Below are 17,358 nucleotides of genomic sequence, written 5' to 3'. Positions count from 1 at the left end.
TAACATAGTGCCCCAGTATAGCTAGCATAGTGGCCCAGTATGGGTAGGTGGGTGGGTAGGTGCTGCCCCTCCCCGCTCCCCCCGCGGCCACCGCTACTATTACCTTAGGCGGCGCCGCTTCCTCTATCCCCGTCCTGCTCCGATAACTAACTCATTCACAGCAGCGCGCCCCTCGCTGCTGTGATGATGGAGGAAACCATAGAGAGCGGCTTCCTGTAGCGGCGATGCCGTTACTATGGGAACCGCTCTCTATGGTTTCCTCCATCATCACAGCAGCGAGGGGCACGCTGCTGTGAATGAGTTCGTTTTTGGAGCAGGACAGGGAAAGAGGAAGCGGCGCCGCCTAAGGTAATAGTAGCGGCGGCCGCGGGGAGGGGCAGCACCTACCCACCCACCTACCCATGACTCGCAAGCAAGCCGACCCCCCAACTTTTGGGGGGTGAAAAATTCGGCTTGCTTGCAAGTATATACGGTACATCCAAGCAATTCTCTGAGTTTTCACTCTTTTTTTTCATAATTGGGGAAAAATTGAACATATGTCGTGTGTGGTACAATGGTCACTGTAAGGAACTTATCTGTATCTGGTGAAAGTTGCGCCGAGAGCTGGGCTGAGACCTCCACTTGAGAGTCTCTGCGCTTGTTCGCTGACGACGTGCAAGCTGGGACACAGGCGACACTTTCGGATAGGCGGAGGATGTGTTCCGAGTACGCCCTCCGCAAAGGTAAACAGTAGTCAGCTGACTGCGCGGTGTCAGCTGATCTTACAGCTGACACTTAGGCAAGATGAACTGCTGATGTGCGGAGTGTGATTGGATTAGAGTTGTATTTAAACGTTGTGAGCAGGGATGCTCTCAAAGTCGAATAAAATTCAAAATAGGGTTATACAAATTTCATCCTGCTAATTACTGCAGCTGTGCGGGTTGATGAGGGGGGGGGGGGGGGGTTAATCTTACCCATCAGGCATCTTCTTGCTCCGTCTCTCGGCGCCTCCCATTCCGGCGTCACGTGACTATACACTTCCTCCTTCAACCCGGAAGGAGGAAGTGTATGTAATCACGTGACCGCTGGATTGGAGCTCAGCGTGGGAGGCGCCGAGAGACGGAGCAAGAAGGCGCCTGATGGGTAAGATTAACCCCCCCCCCCCTTCGGCCACCCGCACAGCTGCAGTAATTAGCAGGATGAAATTCAAATAACCCTATTCGAATTTCATCCGAATTCGAAAGCATCACTGGTTGTGAGTGCTCCCAGTCATCGCCTGTGATAGCATAGCTATGGCTAGTTGCTGGGAGCGCATTCTTATTGTATTGTGGTTATCTGGAATTGACCCTTGTTTTGTTATTGACCATTCTTGTCTGCTGCCTGAACCGACCTTGCTTGTTACCTGGATACTCTTGCCTGCTGCCTGGATCGAATTTGCTTATTACCTGGACACTCTTGCTTGCTGCCTGGACTGACCCTTGCCTGTCACTTGGATCCTCTGCCTGTCACCATTGTGGGCCTCATCCTCATCACCAAGGTATCATTACAGTTTGACGCTTGTGAACTTTTGAACTCTGTTAATACTCGCCTCAGTGGGGCTCTGGGGGGTTATTGTCCTCTCTACTTCAGTCTGTATTCCTTGCACGTTAAGACCTGGGGGTAACCGTAGTCAGGAGACAAAGTGTCCTGTTCACAGGGGGGGGGGGGGCTTGTCTATAGGTGAAGACCGCGGGCCGGGGATTAGAGTCACGGCATTAGATTGGGGCATAGAGACCGATTGTGGACGTAACCAATCAAGACTTACAGTCATATTTTTCAGATGCTACAACCAGTCAGAAAACTTGGCTGCTATTCTTGAATTGGAAAGATATTTAAAAAAAAAAAATTGTATGGTGTGTGGCCACCTTAAGTGCGATCATTTGATTGCTGGTGCCGACAGTAACTTAGAGCCAACCAAAAATTACACCTATATTACGCAATGATATGTTGCAGTGCTCTCCCCAGAAACTTTTTCCAGCCCGGTGTCATGAAAAAGTAGCCGGGTGGGGCAAGATGAGAGAATGCAGGGCTGGTGCTTCTGTGACCGACTCTGATTACCACATAGGAGGAGGTGAGCCGATGACAGCCGGGTGGTCATCAAAACTAGCCGGGTGGAGCACCCAGCTAAAAGAGCCTGGGGAGAACACTGTGCTGCTTTCTTGCTAAACTCATGTGTCCTGCCCTGTGGAGGTTTCACCTGGCACCACCGGTAGGCCTAGCGGGTTGCAGCGGTCTATACTGTGTGTTTTTATTTTGCTAAACAAATACAGAGGACATCCGCTCTCCAAAGGAAGCTGGAGAAGCATAGCAAATCACTATAAGTCCTTCCTTTATATCAGGAATAAAAACCACACACTACTATAATACGATACAGGCTACTATGTCTGCTCTGCATGGAACAATATTTATTACACAAAAAACACTTCTTAAAAAATAAACATACAAAAAAACAGGAGAGGAGTGGTGAGGGGGTCAGTTCCTCATGGCCAACATGGAGTTTATATCCCAGATTAGGTTCCGCAGCTGGTCCATAATCTGCTTCAGCTGCTGGTTCTTCTGCTTCAGTTTCTGCAAAGGATGAAAAACACCTCTCAGGAAAAATACAGCTAATGTCTTTAAAACTTTATCACACCAATGTGATTTAAGAAAATCCACAGGTGACAGGAAATGTGAGTGCTGGAGGTACTGCATAAGTTTGGGAGCCTCATAAGTGCCCATGTTAATTGTAGCTATGAGGCCCGCTATCTGCAGCTGCAGATTATATAGCGGGCGGCCCAGATGGGGGACAGTTAGGGTTAGGCATGGATGGGATGGGGGGGGGGGGGGGCAACTAGGATGAGGCATGGGTGGGAGGGGTCAGCCATTGGTCGAGCTCATGTGAGAATAGGGTTAGGTTTAGAGAATCGGTAAAATATTGGTAAAATTTAGGGATATTTAAAGTGACACTGAAGCTAAAAAAAAAAAAAAAAAAAGATGATATAATGAATTGGTTGTGTAGTACGGACAATTAATAGAACATTAGTAGCAAAGAAAATAGTCTTATTTTTATTTTCAGTTATATCGTTTGTTTTTTTGTTGTTGTTTTTTATAACATTGCATCATTCTCTAATATTTGCAGTTTACACGCTACTCAGCATTCTAAGATTTCACAGAGCAGGCTAATAAAATTTTAAACTTTCCTCTGCAGAAAAAAAAACCAAAATACAGTGAGACACTTGAGATAATAAGGTTTAAAACACAGAGCTCTCTGCAACTTTGAAAATCGGAGAGATCTGTGAAGCTCTTTTGCATAGATAACAACTGGAGTTTCTTAAAGCAGACCCAAACCAAACATTTTGAATTCAAAATATTTAGTTGCACCACTCTGACACATACAAAGATAAATAAACACTCCTCCAAGCCTATGAGCATTTCAGTGCATGCTTTTCACCCTTTTCTTTTCATAACTAGGGTTATACAGGTGGCAGCCATTACTTCTGAGCTTAGTAGGAGATTTTAGATCAGGGGTCTCAAACTGAATATACCTGGGGGCCGCAGGAGGCAAAGTCAGGATGAGGCTGGGCCGCATAAGGGATTTCACAAAAAAAAGTCCTCAAATGTCATTATTAACAGTTTTAATTATTTCTTCTGAACATGAAGTTTCCTACCTTATAGTTCGCTTCAGTGCTTCCATTACAAGTAATTTGCCGTGTCCCCGATGCTAAACGAGGGCTGCAGAGCCCCCAAATCGCCCGGGGGGCAATCCGCCGGCATTTCCTGGAAGGGGCAGAGCTTTCAGCTTCAGCTCTGTGAAATCTCACACAAGCTGAGATCACCTCCCCTGTGACATCATCAGTAGCAGCCTGTGTTTTGTTTTTTTATCTCCTCCACCAGTCTGCCAGATTCTGTCCCGGCAATATGAAAGGAAGGGAGGGGTTCCTCCAATAAATGTAAAATATTTTATATTTGTCATCATGCAGCTAAAAAAAGGCTGCTATTTGGTATTAGAAGTTAGAAAATAGAGTTTATTTCTGAAATCTTGTTTTTTTTTAATTTGGGTCCACTTTAACTCTTCCTGTACTGGAAACAATATTAGACTCATATCTCTGCTGCTGTTTTATTTCTTAGCTATACTAAACATACAAAGCATTATAACTGTATTTTTACTTCAGATTTCCTTTAACTATTGGAATTACCACTACCCAATAATAGAATATCAGTCATTTTACTGATATTCTACTAGCGACTATTCCCAGCACCCTTTTTGCTACCCAGAAGTAATTTGCTTGATGCAGGCAGTGTAAGTGTGTGTGCGATGGCCACTTTATTCAAGGGCTACTTTTTATTGATTTTTTACCTCTGAAGATGCAGGCAGGCTCCACCATTTGTACCACTGTGACTACCCTACTGGAATAAAGGGTTTTTAGGTAGCAATGCCTCGCTGTCCTCTAGTTAAGGAACCCCAAAATTACAACTGTAATGGTCAGTTCACACAAACGTCTTTCCTTAGTTTTCTGGTCTGGGGCGCTAGGTGGTTGGCAGGCTGCCATCTGATCTATTGCAAGCAGCATACTTGATCATCTGCACAGAGCAGAGTATTTGCAAACGGGTCTGACTGGCAATGTTCTGCGCCAGCAAACTTAGAACATCTCATTGCTCTGCTTATATCGGAGTTCTACCTTATTGACTTCAAGAATCTCCCGCCTCTCCTCGCTGGCGTATCGCAGCTGGCTGGCCGGGCCACGGTCATCATTCTTCCAGTAGTCGTCCTCCACGTAGGGGATCAGTTGCTGAAAATAAATAGATGCAAAAGCAACATATTTGTAGTATTTATAAAGCGCCAACATCTTCTTCTGAGTGCATAGTCTTGTCACAACTGTCCCTCAGAGGGGCTCACAATCTAATCCCTTCCATAGTCTTATGGAAAGCCAATTAACTTATATGTAGGTTATGGGGTGAGGGAGGAAACCAAAGTGCCCAGAGAAAACCCAAGAAAGATACGAGAACATACATGCAGATAGTACACTGGCTGAGACTTTTACAGGGAACGCCACTGTGCTGCACATATCTGACAGTGATGGACAGTTACCATATCTAGAGAGACATAATGATGAAACAGCATGTCCCCTCTGTAGCGGCTGCCGCCCACTTCTGCACATATGCCGCTCGCGTGCCTGTTGCCGGCATCAGGAGCACACCCGCGCGCAAGCCATCAGCGGCCGCTATGGAGGGGACCACAGAAGAGTGGCTGACAACGGACCTAAAGTGAGGGACGCAGAGGCTTCTAGGGGTTGAATGAGGCCCCAGGTAAGTAAAACAACAATAAAGTTTTTCAGCTCATGGATTTTTTTAGCTCATGTATCTACCGCTGCAGTACAAATCTACGTCCAGCAGGTGATGCTGCGTCTCTGACTGGACGTAGATTCACCATTGCACTGAATTGCGCGTCCCCGCTGTTACCACCGATCTCACCGCAATTCGCTCACTCTGCGGTCTATAAAACGGCAGTGCTATGTAAGCAGGTCAGGAGCCGCTTTTATTGGCTCCCAACCGCGTGATCACAGAGAGCCAATCACATTGGCTCCCATTGATAAAAAGCATCAGGAGCCAATGAAAGCGGCTCCTGACCCGCTGTCAGCACTCTGCCGTCAGAGACGGCAGAGAGAGGAGCCTGCGGCGATGAAGCAGCATTGTGACCGGAAAGAGCAGCGGGTATTGATTTTATTTATAAAGCGCCAACATATTACGCAGCGCTGGGTATGTGCGCCGATTCCTCGGGAGGTGGCGATTTACCGTACCAGCAGTCTCTGGTCCTTAAAGGGATACTGTAGGGGGGTTCGGGGGAAAATGAGTTGAACTTACCCGGGGCTTCTAATGGTCCCCCACAGACATCCTGTTCCCGTGCAGCCACTCACCGATGCTCCGGGCCCCGCCCCCGTCTGGAATTTCAGACTTTAAAGTCTGAAAACCACAGTGCCTGCATTATCGTGTCCTCGCTCCAGCTAATGTCTCCAGGAGCGTACTGTGCAGGCCCAGTATGGACTGCGACTGCACAGTACGCTCCTGGTGACATCAGCGGGAGCCAGAACACGGCAATGCAGGCGCAGTGGGCCCGGAGCATTGGGGAGTGGCTGCGCGGGCACAGGATGTCTGCGGGGGACCATTAGAAGCCCCGGGTAAGTATTTTCCCCCGACCCCCTACAGTATCCCTTTAAGGCTACTTGCACACCAAGACGTTGCGTTAGGTGCTACGTTAAGGTCGCATAACATGCACCTAACGCAACGCCTGGTGCTCTCTGGTGTGGACGTCGGAGTGAGCGCGTTGTGCAGCTCACTCTGGCGTCCGTGATGCGTACTCTTGGACGCATGCGGCATCATGTGGTCCCGCCGGCCAATCGGCGCACAGAGCGGCCGCTCCAGGAAGTAAACACTGCACGTCACAACGTGCAGTGAATATTAATTAGCCATGTGCCTGGCCGCTCTCCGCTCCTCCCCAACATGACTGAGCATGTGCAAACAGTCTAACGCGGCTTAAGCCGCTGTGACGCTATAGTATGCTGCACTTTCGGAAGAGCGTGCAGCGTTACATGTAACGCAATGTGGGCAGTGTGAACCGCCCACTTGTGTTACATTGCTGTACGTTGGGGGGAGCATTACAGGCTGCTCTAACGTGCGCCTGTAACGTCCCTGTGTGTAAGCAGCCTAAAGGGAACCTAAATTGAAAAGGATATGGATTTTTCCTTTTAAAATAATACCAGTTCCCTAACTCTCCTGCTGATCCTGTGTCTCTAATACATTTAGCCACAGCCCCCGAACAAGCATTCAGATCAGGTGCTCTGACTGAAGTCAGACTGGATTAGCTGCATGCTTGTTTCAGGTGTGTGATTCAGCCACTACTGCAGCCAAAGAGATCAGCAGGACTGCCAGGCAACTGGTATTGTTTAAGTGGAAACATCCATATCCCTCTCAGTTAAGGTTCCCTTCAAGGGGGCAGAGACTGCTGGTACAGAAGTGGTTAAGCCAGGCACACAGCAACAGTATTTGTCACCTGTAATAATGTTTACAGATTTTGTGCAGCAGCTTCTGAACAAGTGCCATAAAAACACTCATTCAGCTTTCAGTAGAGCAGCGTGTTCTGCCCTAATGTGAGGAGATGGTGACGGACATGCAGGTGGCACCCTGTTATGGAACTTTCATTCAGAGGTCCCACCAGAAAAACAAAGCGACATTGGCCTAAGCAAGCTATGTCGGGAGAAGCCTGTGCGCAATTTAAAACTTTCGGAAATTATCAGAAGTGAGCACTGCGGCTGAGAAAATTCAATACAGTAGTGCGTTTTAGGCCTGAACAATAAATCGTTTGGGGATCAAAATCGCGATCACAGAAACAGCGATTCCGTGATCATCATATTGGCGATTTCATCCCCCTCTGCCGGCAGTCCCCTCTCCCTCTGTGCACAGCTTGCCGCTCCGTGCAGCGGCAGCTCAATGAGCGTAAATGAAGAGGGTCCCTTGCGGCGATGGGAGGCGGCTCACTCTCTCCCCGACTTCCGTGTACACTGACTGCAGCCTATAAGATGAGTGGGCAGCTGACTCCTCCCACAGGCTATTGCGGCAGCTCACTCCTCCCAGCGCCTCCATGTCACTGGCTGGGCGGACAGCAGACTCCGCCCACAGGCTCTCAATCTTGCGTAGCTCACTCCTCCCGAGTCCACATCACTAACTGGGCGGGCAGAGTCTGCTCTGTCTATCAATTTTAGTATCATGGACAGCAGACTCTAGCCTGTCAATCAACGTTTTTTGCACTGCCTCTAAAAAATCGTGAATCAAAATCGCAATTTGACAGGAATCGCGCAATTCAATATTTTCCTAAAATCGTTCAGGCCTAGTGTGTTTACAGATTTAGTTCATACAATCATTGCTACAGACTACTAGAAACTGTAGAGATGGAAAGTGACCATCTGTCCGTGCAACCTGGCAGCGATCTATGGAAAAGTGTAGCTTGACAAAAATAAAATATCTGGCCCAGTCAGACAGCTTTGGCGTAATTCATCTTTAGCTAGTGACTGAAGGAGGCGCTTCTCACCTCCACAGGAACAGGGTCCAGACCGGCGCAGTTCTCGTTACATTTGTCGTACACCAGCCTCAACTTGCGGAAGAGGATCGACAACTGCCGCAGGTGTTCCTGTAACTTTGATAATCGGTCCTGGTAGGTCCCGGCGTGGTAGGTTACACCATTCGGCAGCTGGAGGAAAAGCAAATGATCAAGTCAATCAATGTCAAACTCTGCAAACACGTTACTGGTCTATAGCAAGATACGGATTGACAACAAACTTTATATGCAGGATACAGTGTAATTCCACAAAAATGTATGATACCCAATTCCTTCACCTACACTTCTGACATGACAACACTAATAGTTAGTACTAAGAGGCCATATACGGTAAAGCTTAATTTTAGTAATTGTCCAGGGATTATTGGGGGAGGGAAAAGGTCTCTTACTCAAATCCTTTGTCTGTAGGGGTACCTCAAGGCTCTGTCCTTGGGCCCCTCCTCTTTTCCATCTACATGCTCAGTCTTGGCAAGTTAATCAACTCATTGAGTTTCAATACCATTTATATGCAGATGAAACACAACTGTACCTCTTGGCCCCACACCTTAACTTTCTCTTCACACGTGTTTCTGACTATTTGCTATATCCTCTTTCATGACATCTCACTTTTTCTTTCCCATGCCAGAGGTGATGGGAAAGGTCACAAAAGATTGATGTAAGGAGAGGGAACAGGTGATGTGGGGCACAGTCCAGATAATATGAAAGGGGCACAGATGATATGAGTGGGGCTGTGGAGGCTGAGCAATTTTTGGGTACCTGGAGTAGGAGGTTTCATAAACCATACCTTCCAACTTTTAGGCTAATTTCACACCAGGACGTTGCGTTAGAGGGGGCGTTAAGGTCGCATAACGTCCCCCTAACGGAACGCCTGGTGGTGCTAGATCTGGACGTCAGAGTGAGCCGCGTTGTGCAGCTCACTCTGGCGTCAGTGATGCCGTGATGCGCACTCTTGTGCGCATGCGGCATCACGTGGTCCCGCCGGCCAATCGCCGCACAGAGCGGCTGCTCCAGGAAGTAAACACTGCACGTCATAACGTGCAGTGCATATTAATTAGCCATGTGCCTGGCCGCTCTCCGCTCCTCCCCAACATTACTGAGCATGCGCAAGCAGTCTAACGCGGCTCAGCCGCGTCCAAAGTACTGCATGCAGTACGTTGTCTTGTGACGCAGCGTTACAATGTAACGCAACGTCCGCACTGTGAACAGCCCCATTGATTTTTCATTACTGTGCGGTGGGCTGCGTTACAGGCTGCTCTAACGTGCGCCTGTAACGTCCCACTGTGAAACCAGCCTTAGAGATAAGAAAGAGGAACACTTCAAGTGGACCCAAATTAAAAATACAAGATTTCAGAAATAAAATCTATTCTCTAAATTATAATAATAAATAGCAGCCTTTTTTCAGCTGGATGATGACAAATATAAAATATTTGACACTTATTGGAAGAACCCCTTCCTTCCTTTCAAATTGCCGGGACAGAATCCGGCAGACTGGTGGAGTAGGAGGTGTCCGGCAAAGGAGGAATTGCTAATGGCTGCCACCTGTATAACCCTAGTTATGAAAAGAGAAGGGTGAAAAGCATGCACTGAAATACTCATAGGCTTGAAGGAGTGTTTATTTATCTTTGTATGTGTCAGAGTGGTGCAACTAAATAGTTTGAATGAAAACAATGTTTGGGTCCGCTTTAAGCCACGCCCCGTCACACCCCTAATCACGCATATCATAAAGATTTCATAAGAAAATATGTTTTATATTGTAAAAAAAAACACAAAGACCACATCACCTTTGCTATGCTGATTTTCAGTGGAAAAGGGCTATAATCAACAAACAGCTCAGTGTAAAGTAAAGTACTGCATACCTCCCAACTTTTTAAGATGAGAAAGAGAGACACTTAAGCTACACCCCTGATCCCGCCCCTAGTCACGCATACCATAAAGATTTCATAAGAAACATGTTTTATAATTCAAACCACACTGGTCCTTTCTATCCTGGTTCATTTTCCTTCATATTAACATTTGAAAAGTAGTAATATATCAATTTAAAGGATGGGAATAAAGTTTTGAGTCAAACACATTTTTATTAGAGAAATATATCAACACTAGCAGACCCAAGCCTGTTTAAATACGGGCTCTAGGGTCTGTGTTTGTCGCCGCTGCATGTACTGCGCACGCGCTCGCACCCGCCGCACACCCGGCCCCCTGGCCCTGTCCTCCTGTCTCTGTGAGGCTGGGTCCGTGCTGTGCACATGCGCAGTAGCAAAAAGCACGGACCCAGCTACACAGAGACAGCACACGCAGGGACACAGGGATTTTATTATAGAGGATAGAAAGAGGGACAAAGTCCTGAAAGAAGGACAAATGAGGAGGAAAGAGGGACAGGGCTCCCAAAGAGGGACTGTCCATCCAAAAGAGGGACAGTTGGGAGCTATGCATAAACTGGGGTGTTGGAATATTTTTGTACCCACTCCATAGCCCATATGGGGGGGGGGGGGGGGGGGGCAGAGTATGATTTAAGGGGTGAACCGATGGGATTGGGGGGTGGGGACAGATGTGGTGATGATGGGGGGGGGGGGGCACACAGATGATATCAGGGGGAACAGAGGTGATGTGGGCACAGGTGATATGGGAGGCGCACAGGTGATGGGCGGGGAGGGCAGATGATATGGGGGGACAGAGGTAATGGGAGGGAGGCAGAGGTAATGTAAGGTGGGCACAGGTAATGGGAGGGGGGACAGAGGTAATATAGGGTGGGCACAGGTAATGGTAGGGGGGGCAGAGGTAATATAGGGTGGGCACAGTAAATGGGAGGGGGGACAGAGGTAATATAGGATGGGCACAGGTAATTGGAGCGGGGGGGGGGGGGGGCAGAGGCAATATAGGGTGGGCACAGGTAATGGGAGGGGGGGCAGAGGTAATATAGGGTGGGCACAGGTAATGGGAGGGGGCAGAGGTAATATAGGGTGGGCACAGGTAATGGGAGGGGGGGACAGAGGTAATATAGCGTGGGCACAGGTAATGGGAGGGGGGACAGAGGTAATATAGGGTGGGCACAGGTAATGGGAGGGGGGACAGAGGTAATATAGGGTGGGCACAGGTAATTGGAGCGGGGCAGAGGTAATATAGGGTGGGCACAGGTAATTGGAGGGGGGACAGAGGCAATATAGGGTGGGCACAGGTAATTGGAGGGGGGGACAGAGGTAATATAGGGTGGGCACAGGTAATTGGAGGGGGGACAGAGGTAATATAGGGTAGGCACAGGTAACTGGAGCAGGGGCAGAGGTGATATAGGGTGGGCACAGGTAATTGGAGGGGGAACACAGATGATGGAGGGGGCAGCAGGTGATGGGAGGGGGGACACAGGTGATGGAGTGGTGGGCAGGTAATGGGAGGTGGGACAGAGGTGATGGTGGGATGGCTCTGGTCACCTGCATGTTGCGCAGCAGCTGGAAGATCTCCATGGTTCGGAAGACGATATCCTGCACTGTCTCCTGCCCGATGCGGCACAGGGACGCCGTGTTCACCTCCCGGGGGGCGGCAGCGGGGGGAGGGCCAGGGAACCCCCCAGGGGGAGCAGCGGACATGCCGGCTCCGGACAGCGGCGGCGTAGACATATCGCTACACCGGATTCTCCGCTCTGCCCTCCGCAATATGGCGGACGGCCATCCGTAACATGGCGCCTGCTCAGCGCACTATTGTCTTACAATCATTACAATCACTTTGCCACTCACAAGATGGCGGCCATCATAACGTGCCAGCCACAGTATGGCGGCGACGCCTCACACGCTGCGTGTGCTAGAGCGCTTTTCCCTTTTTTTTCAAAGTAAAACTTTATTAACAACCTTATACAACAAACACTAACTGTAGTAGGAATGGAAAGCCTTGGTAAACGCGAACTCAGGGAATATTTTGTTGCTGTTCATTTTACTACGGTTTTTTGGGATAGCCGCAGAGAGCCAGAACCTCTAGGATGTAAGAGTGTTATGCAATTATACATACATACATAATATAAATATATATATATAATAGCGTGGTGTAATTGCCTTCTTAAAACAGAAGGAAATTTGCAATAATTCAGTTATAAGTGAACATTTGTAGTTACCCACAATGCACTACTACTAAATATGCAAATTATCCCTTTTTGCCCTTGTTAAGCAAAGCAAGCATCCAGAGCCGCTGGTGTATAGCAAGCCTATAGCTTTAAAGAGAACCCGAGGTGGGAATTACTAATACTATTGGGGCACAGAGGCTGGTTGCGCACACTAAGACCAGCCTCTGTTGCCCCATCGTGTGCCTCCATGTTCCCCCTGCTCGCCGCTACAGACCCCGCAGTGCTGGCGACACACAGCGTGTCGCCAGCACAATGTTTACCTAAGCGCTGTCTGTCAACGCCGCTCCCCCGCCTCCTCCGCATTGCCGCTACCCGCCCGCGTCACTTCCATCCTATCAGCGGGAGGGAAGGGACACGGGCGAGTGCGCCGATGTGGAGGAGGCGGGGGAGCGGCGCTGACAGACAGCGCTTAGGTAAACATTGTGCTGGCGACACGCTGCGTGTCGCCAGCACTGCAGGGTCTGTAGCGGCGAGCAGGGGGGACATGGAGGCACACGATGGGGCAACAGAGGCTGGTCTTAGTGTGCGCAACCAGCCTCTGTGCCCCAATAATATTAGTAATTCCCACCTCGGGCTCTCTTTAAGTTTTACACAGTCATATCAAACCCACATGTAGACAGCCTGTTTCGGACTTTTGGTCCTCAGACTCCTCATCAGTACATGGCAGGGATTGATAAGGCTGTATGAAATAGAGCTTGGACCAGTGCAACAGAGTAATATATATATTAAAACAATTTTCTGCAGTGCCATAGCCACTGTCCCTCTTTTGGAGGGACAGTCCCTCTTTGGGAGCCCTGTCCCTCTTTTCTCCTCATGTGTCCCTCTTTCAGGACTTTGACCCTCTTTCTATGTAAATATTTATATTTCTCTACTGAAAAATGTGTTTGATTCACTCTAAACTTTATTCCCATCCTTTAAATTGATATATTTCTTATTTTCAAATGTTAATATGAAGGAAAATGAACCAGGATAGAAAGCACCAGTGTGGTTTGAATTATAAAACAACATGTTTCTTATGAAATCTTTATGGTATGCGTGACTAGGGGTGTGGCTTAAGTGTCACTCTCATCTTAAAAAGTTGGGAGGTATGCAGTGCTTTAGTTTACACTGAGCAGTTTATGCTACTTAAAGGGATACTGTAGGGGGGTCGGGGGAAAATGAGTTGAACTTACCCAGGGCTTCTAATGGTCCCCCGCAGACATCCTGTGTTGGCGCAGCCACTCACCGATGCTCTGGCCCCGCCTCCAGTTCACTTCTGGAATTTCTGACTTTAAAGTCAGAAAACCACTGCGCCTGCATTGCCATGTCCTCACTCCCGCTGATGTCACCAGGAGTGTACTGCGCAGACACAGACCATACTGGGCCTGCGCTGTGCGCTCTTGGTGACATCAGCGGGATCGAGGACACGGCAACGCAGGCACAGTGGTTTTCTGACTTTAAAGTCTGAAATTCCAGAAGTGAGCCGGAGGCGGGGCCGGAGCATCGGTGAGTGGCTGCGCCAACACAGGATGTCTGTGGGGGACCATTAGAAGCCCCGGGTAAGTTCAACTCATTTTCCCCCGACCCCCCCTACAGTATCCCTTTAAGGGCCTTTTCCACTGAAAATCCGCATCGCAAAGGTGCAGGAACGCACAATGGGCTTTAGCAGCAGGAGGCCATCAAGAGTGCCTTTGGTATCGCAGAAAAATAGCAAAAGACGCCTGTTGAGGGACCCTTGCCACCATGCTCAATCGGTCTCAGATTGGTTTGAGGAACATCAATCAGAGTTTACCCTGCTTCCATGGCCAGCTCAGTCCACTGACCTCGATCCTATTAAAGCTAGTTACATAAATGAGCAGCGCTCAGGGCCTCACACCATGGAGTAATGATTATATCTTATATAGGTAGAAAACAGTCACAAGTCCACGTTCATCAGTGGTACAAGCATCCAGGTTCCATCATATATCCATATAGGGCCAACGCGTCACATGTAAAGGAGAGAAGAAAAAGACCAATAGCGTAACTCCGTTACTGACCATAAGCCACCACCACCGTAATAGACTAATGGCCAATTGACCGTGGAGATATATGTTTTAAGTAGCACCTCAGGTGAGCACCCTGACACTCCCCCAAAATGTCTGCACTCACCCCGTCACCCTCCAATATTCTCCGGAGGTGGGATTGATCACAGGGGGGATACAATATCCAAAGGAGTCAAATCAGCCGTGTCAATCTACGACTAAAGCAACAATTCATAGCGTAAAACCATTTAATAAACAGATTAAAATTATCAGATCCACTCACAAACGTAGACTTGGGTAAGCGCATGTAAAACAGTAGGGTCCCGGGTGACCTTCCGTTCAGCTGCAGCTTGAAGTCCCCGCGTCCTCTTTGTGAATTAGTTCCTTGCCAGCAGCGTCCGACGTAGCTCCGCCCTACGCGTTTCGTCAGAGATTCTGACTCATCAGGGGCTGACGTCAGACGCTAACGCTGGCCTCTAAATAGTCTACTCCATTAGTTTTCCTGTCACGTGATGCGGTCCACATTGCTCCTCCCGCAGCGTCATAGCGTAATGCGCCTCATAACTCGAAGAGCGGGTCGGCCCCATACACCTCACGGATGGACCCACGTGACATCAGTCACGTGTTACTCCATGCGTCCTGCGTGTCAGCATACCGCCCCACACTACTCCTTGGACCGCAAACAACTCTCTCAACCCACACTTCCGCTTCCACCCCTTTATTTACTCGGTACCTAGTAACCAGTCGCCTCCATATTTCTTTTTCATGTCGGCTGCATACATACGTATCGCGGCAGACGAAATTACGGGCCACCTAGGGTTCCCACGGAGGGGAGCAGTATAATCCCAAGAACCATCAAAAAGGGGGTAAAGTAAAAATACATCTAAGAACCGTTCTAAGAAAATTCATCAACCTAAATAAAACCGCGACCTCAAGCTGACAGCTTGCAAAAAAGCCACTTACATCTTAAAGGTACAGACATATTAAACAAATTTCCCACCACATACCAATAATCACAGTTAATACATTGCAAAAAATTCTTCATAATCCCCTAACTACTATTCTCTAGTCATTCTTAATAAAACAATTAAGATCAAGATCTACGTTCAAACCACACGGAGCTAGTGTATCCAATTCAAATATCCATCGTGTCTCTTTTTTTGAAATCTCTCTCACCCTATTCCCACCCCTCCATGCCAGTACCAGTTTTTCAACTCCACAAAACTGCATACCCTTAGGGTTACATGAATGTTTTTGCTTAAAATGCATGGACACACTATGCAGCTCAAAGCCCTTTAAGATGTTAGATATATGTTCACTGATCCTTTCTTTCAAAGATCTGGTGGTGCGGCCCACATATTGTAGGCCACAATCACACCAGATCACATATACCACACCTACTGTGGCACAAGTAATAAAATTGTTGATCTTAAACACCCTCCCATTAGTAGCTGACCGAATACTCACCTGTTTTTTACTTCTGGTTTCAGTACACCCTCTGCAACCCCTACATGGAAAAAAGCCAGGACTCTGCCACCCTACCATCTGCCTCTGAATTGGAGGGGCCACACAACTGGGAGCCAAAGCATTTTTTAGGTTCGGGGCTTTTTTATATGCTTCTATTAAAGCTAATGGGAATCGGTTATTAAATAGAAAAAAGTCAGATACTCACCTAAGGAGAGGGAAGGCTCGGTCCTATTGAGCCATCCCTCTCCTCTCCTGTGCCCCCGGTGCTGCGCTTGCCCCTCCGTTCACATCCCCCGCCGAGGGGACTTCAGGACCCGAGTCCTCCCGAAGACAGGCGGCGCGCACGCGAATGCGTCATAGAGGGCGCGCGTGCGCAGTGTAGAGCGGCCCATCTTCGGGAGCATTCGGGCTCCCAAAGCATTTCCGAAGCCTCCCTTCGGCCGGGAGACAGCAGTATTTGACCGAAATGGTCGAATACCGCTACGGAGGAGCCAGGACAACAGCGGGGACCGGGAGAGGAGAGGGAATGCTCTATGGGACCCAGAGCCTCCCTCTCCTTAGGTGAGTATCTGACTTTTTTTTTTTTTAATACGGGTTCCCATTCACTTTAAGCATTTGTGGGACGAAGTCAAAAGATGACTTCAAAGCTGGGAAACTCCACCATCCAATGTAGCCCAACTTAGAGCTGCCATTATGTCAGCATGGGCCAACATTCCCCAGCAATGGTATCAGCATCTTGCTGAGTCCATGCCAAGAAGAATATCGGCTGTGATCAGAGCTAAAGGTGGACCAATCTGTTATTAGAGGGTGTCTGTAATTGTTTGGCCATTCAGTGTATATACTGTATATATACTGGATATATATTCTAAATTTCTTTAAAGTTACTCTTGGTTATGGCTCCTTATGCTGCAGAAAGTTGTAACAAAAAAAATAAAAGTCAGGAGGAGAATGATTTATACAGGGTGCTCCATATGTGGCAGAGCTGTACATTTATCATACTTTGTCTGCAGGGCTGAGAGTCTTCCAAGTCCTGGTGGCTAGTGGTTCTGGCTCTCCGAGGACCTGTCTACAAGAGCTTATGGAGCTGCTCATGAAAGGGGACTGGAAAGCCCCCATTAATCATCTCCATCTATTGGCAGAGTCCAGCCTTGGGGGAGAATACAACTATGCACTGAACGATCAAATGTGAAATACAAGTTCTTCCTGTGAGATGGGGATATTATGATCCATAAGTGGAGAATATATAAAGAGTAATGTAAGACAACCGGATAACAGAGCTGCAATGCAACAAAGTAAATAACCTTTATGTAAAAATATGTTTATCTGGCTCACGTTTAATTTGTCCGGCAGTCCTACACATTTGTGGAAGGTTCTTATTCATCCAGTTCTTGGAACAGCCAAATAAAAAATAAGGCGACTTCAACAAAGGGGCATAACTAGTGGGGAGCAGCTCCTGCAATCGGGGGGGGGGGGGGGGGGGGAGGGGGGGGTGTTAGAGCTGTGGAGGGCCCCATCTACTAATCTAACCTTCCCTTCCTCTGATACAGGGGATTATACTTCAGATCAGGTGGTTTTGTGGCTACACTTCTGTTGGGTGTAAACATCATGATGGCCACACTTTTGTTTTATAACCCTTGTGTGATGGGCCCCAAGGCCGTAAGGGGCAACAAGGGGAGGCA

General features: G+C 48.2%; 1 protein-coding gene across 1 annotated transcript; it reads right to left on the bottom strand.

The window, feature by feature from the left end:
• Nucleotides 1–2,382: 2,382 nt before the first annotated feature.
• On the bottom strand, nucleotides 2,383–11,826 carry MED30 (mediator complex subunit 30). Its single transcript, XM_068237951.1, has 4 exons — nucleotides 11,530–11,826; nucleotides 8,081–8,239; nucleotides 4,677–4,787; nucleotides 2,383–2,586 (listed from the first exon to the last, which is right to left on the bottom strand). The coding sequence occupies exons 1-4, from the start codon at nucleotides 11,713–11,715 to the stop codon at nucleotides 2,491–2,493; spliced, it is 552 nt and encodes a 183-aa protein (XP_068094052.1). The 5' UTR covers nucleotides 11,716–11,826; the 3' UTR covers nucleotides 2,383–2,490.
• Nucleotides 11,827–17,358: the final 5,532 nt, after the last annotated feature.

This window comes from Hyperolius riggenbachi, chromosome 5 (genome assembly GCF_040937935.1).
Source record: "Hyperolius riggenbachi isolate aHypRig1 chromosome 5, aHypRig1.pri, whole genome shotgun sequence".
Lineage (NCBI taxonomy): Eukaryota > Metazoa > Chordata > Amphibia > Anura > Hyperoliidae > Hyperolius > Hyperolius riggenbachi.
This window is presented reverse-complemented; position numbering and strand designations above follow the sequence as displayed.

Coding starts and splice junctions, on each gene's coding strand:
- MED30 (XM_068237951.1), bottom strand. CDS start 11,715: ATGTCTACGCCGCCGCTGTCCGGAGCCGGCATGTCCGCTGCTCCCCCT. Junction 8,240..11,529: donor AGCTGCTGCGCAACATGCAG/GTGACCAGAGCC, acceptor CTTTTCCTCCAG/CTGCCGAATGGTGTAACCTA. Junction 2,587..4,676: donor AGATTCTTGAAGTCAATAAG/GTAGAACTCCGA, acceptor CATCCTTTGCAG/AAACTGAAGCAGAAGAACCA.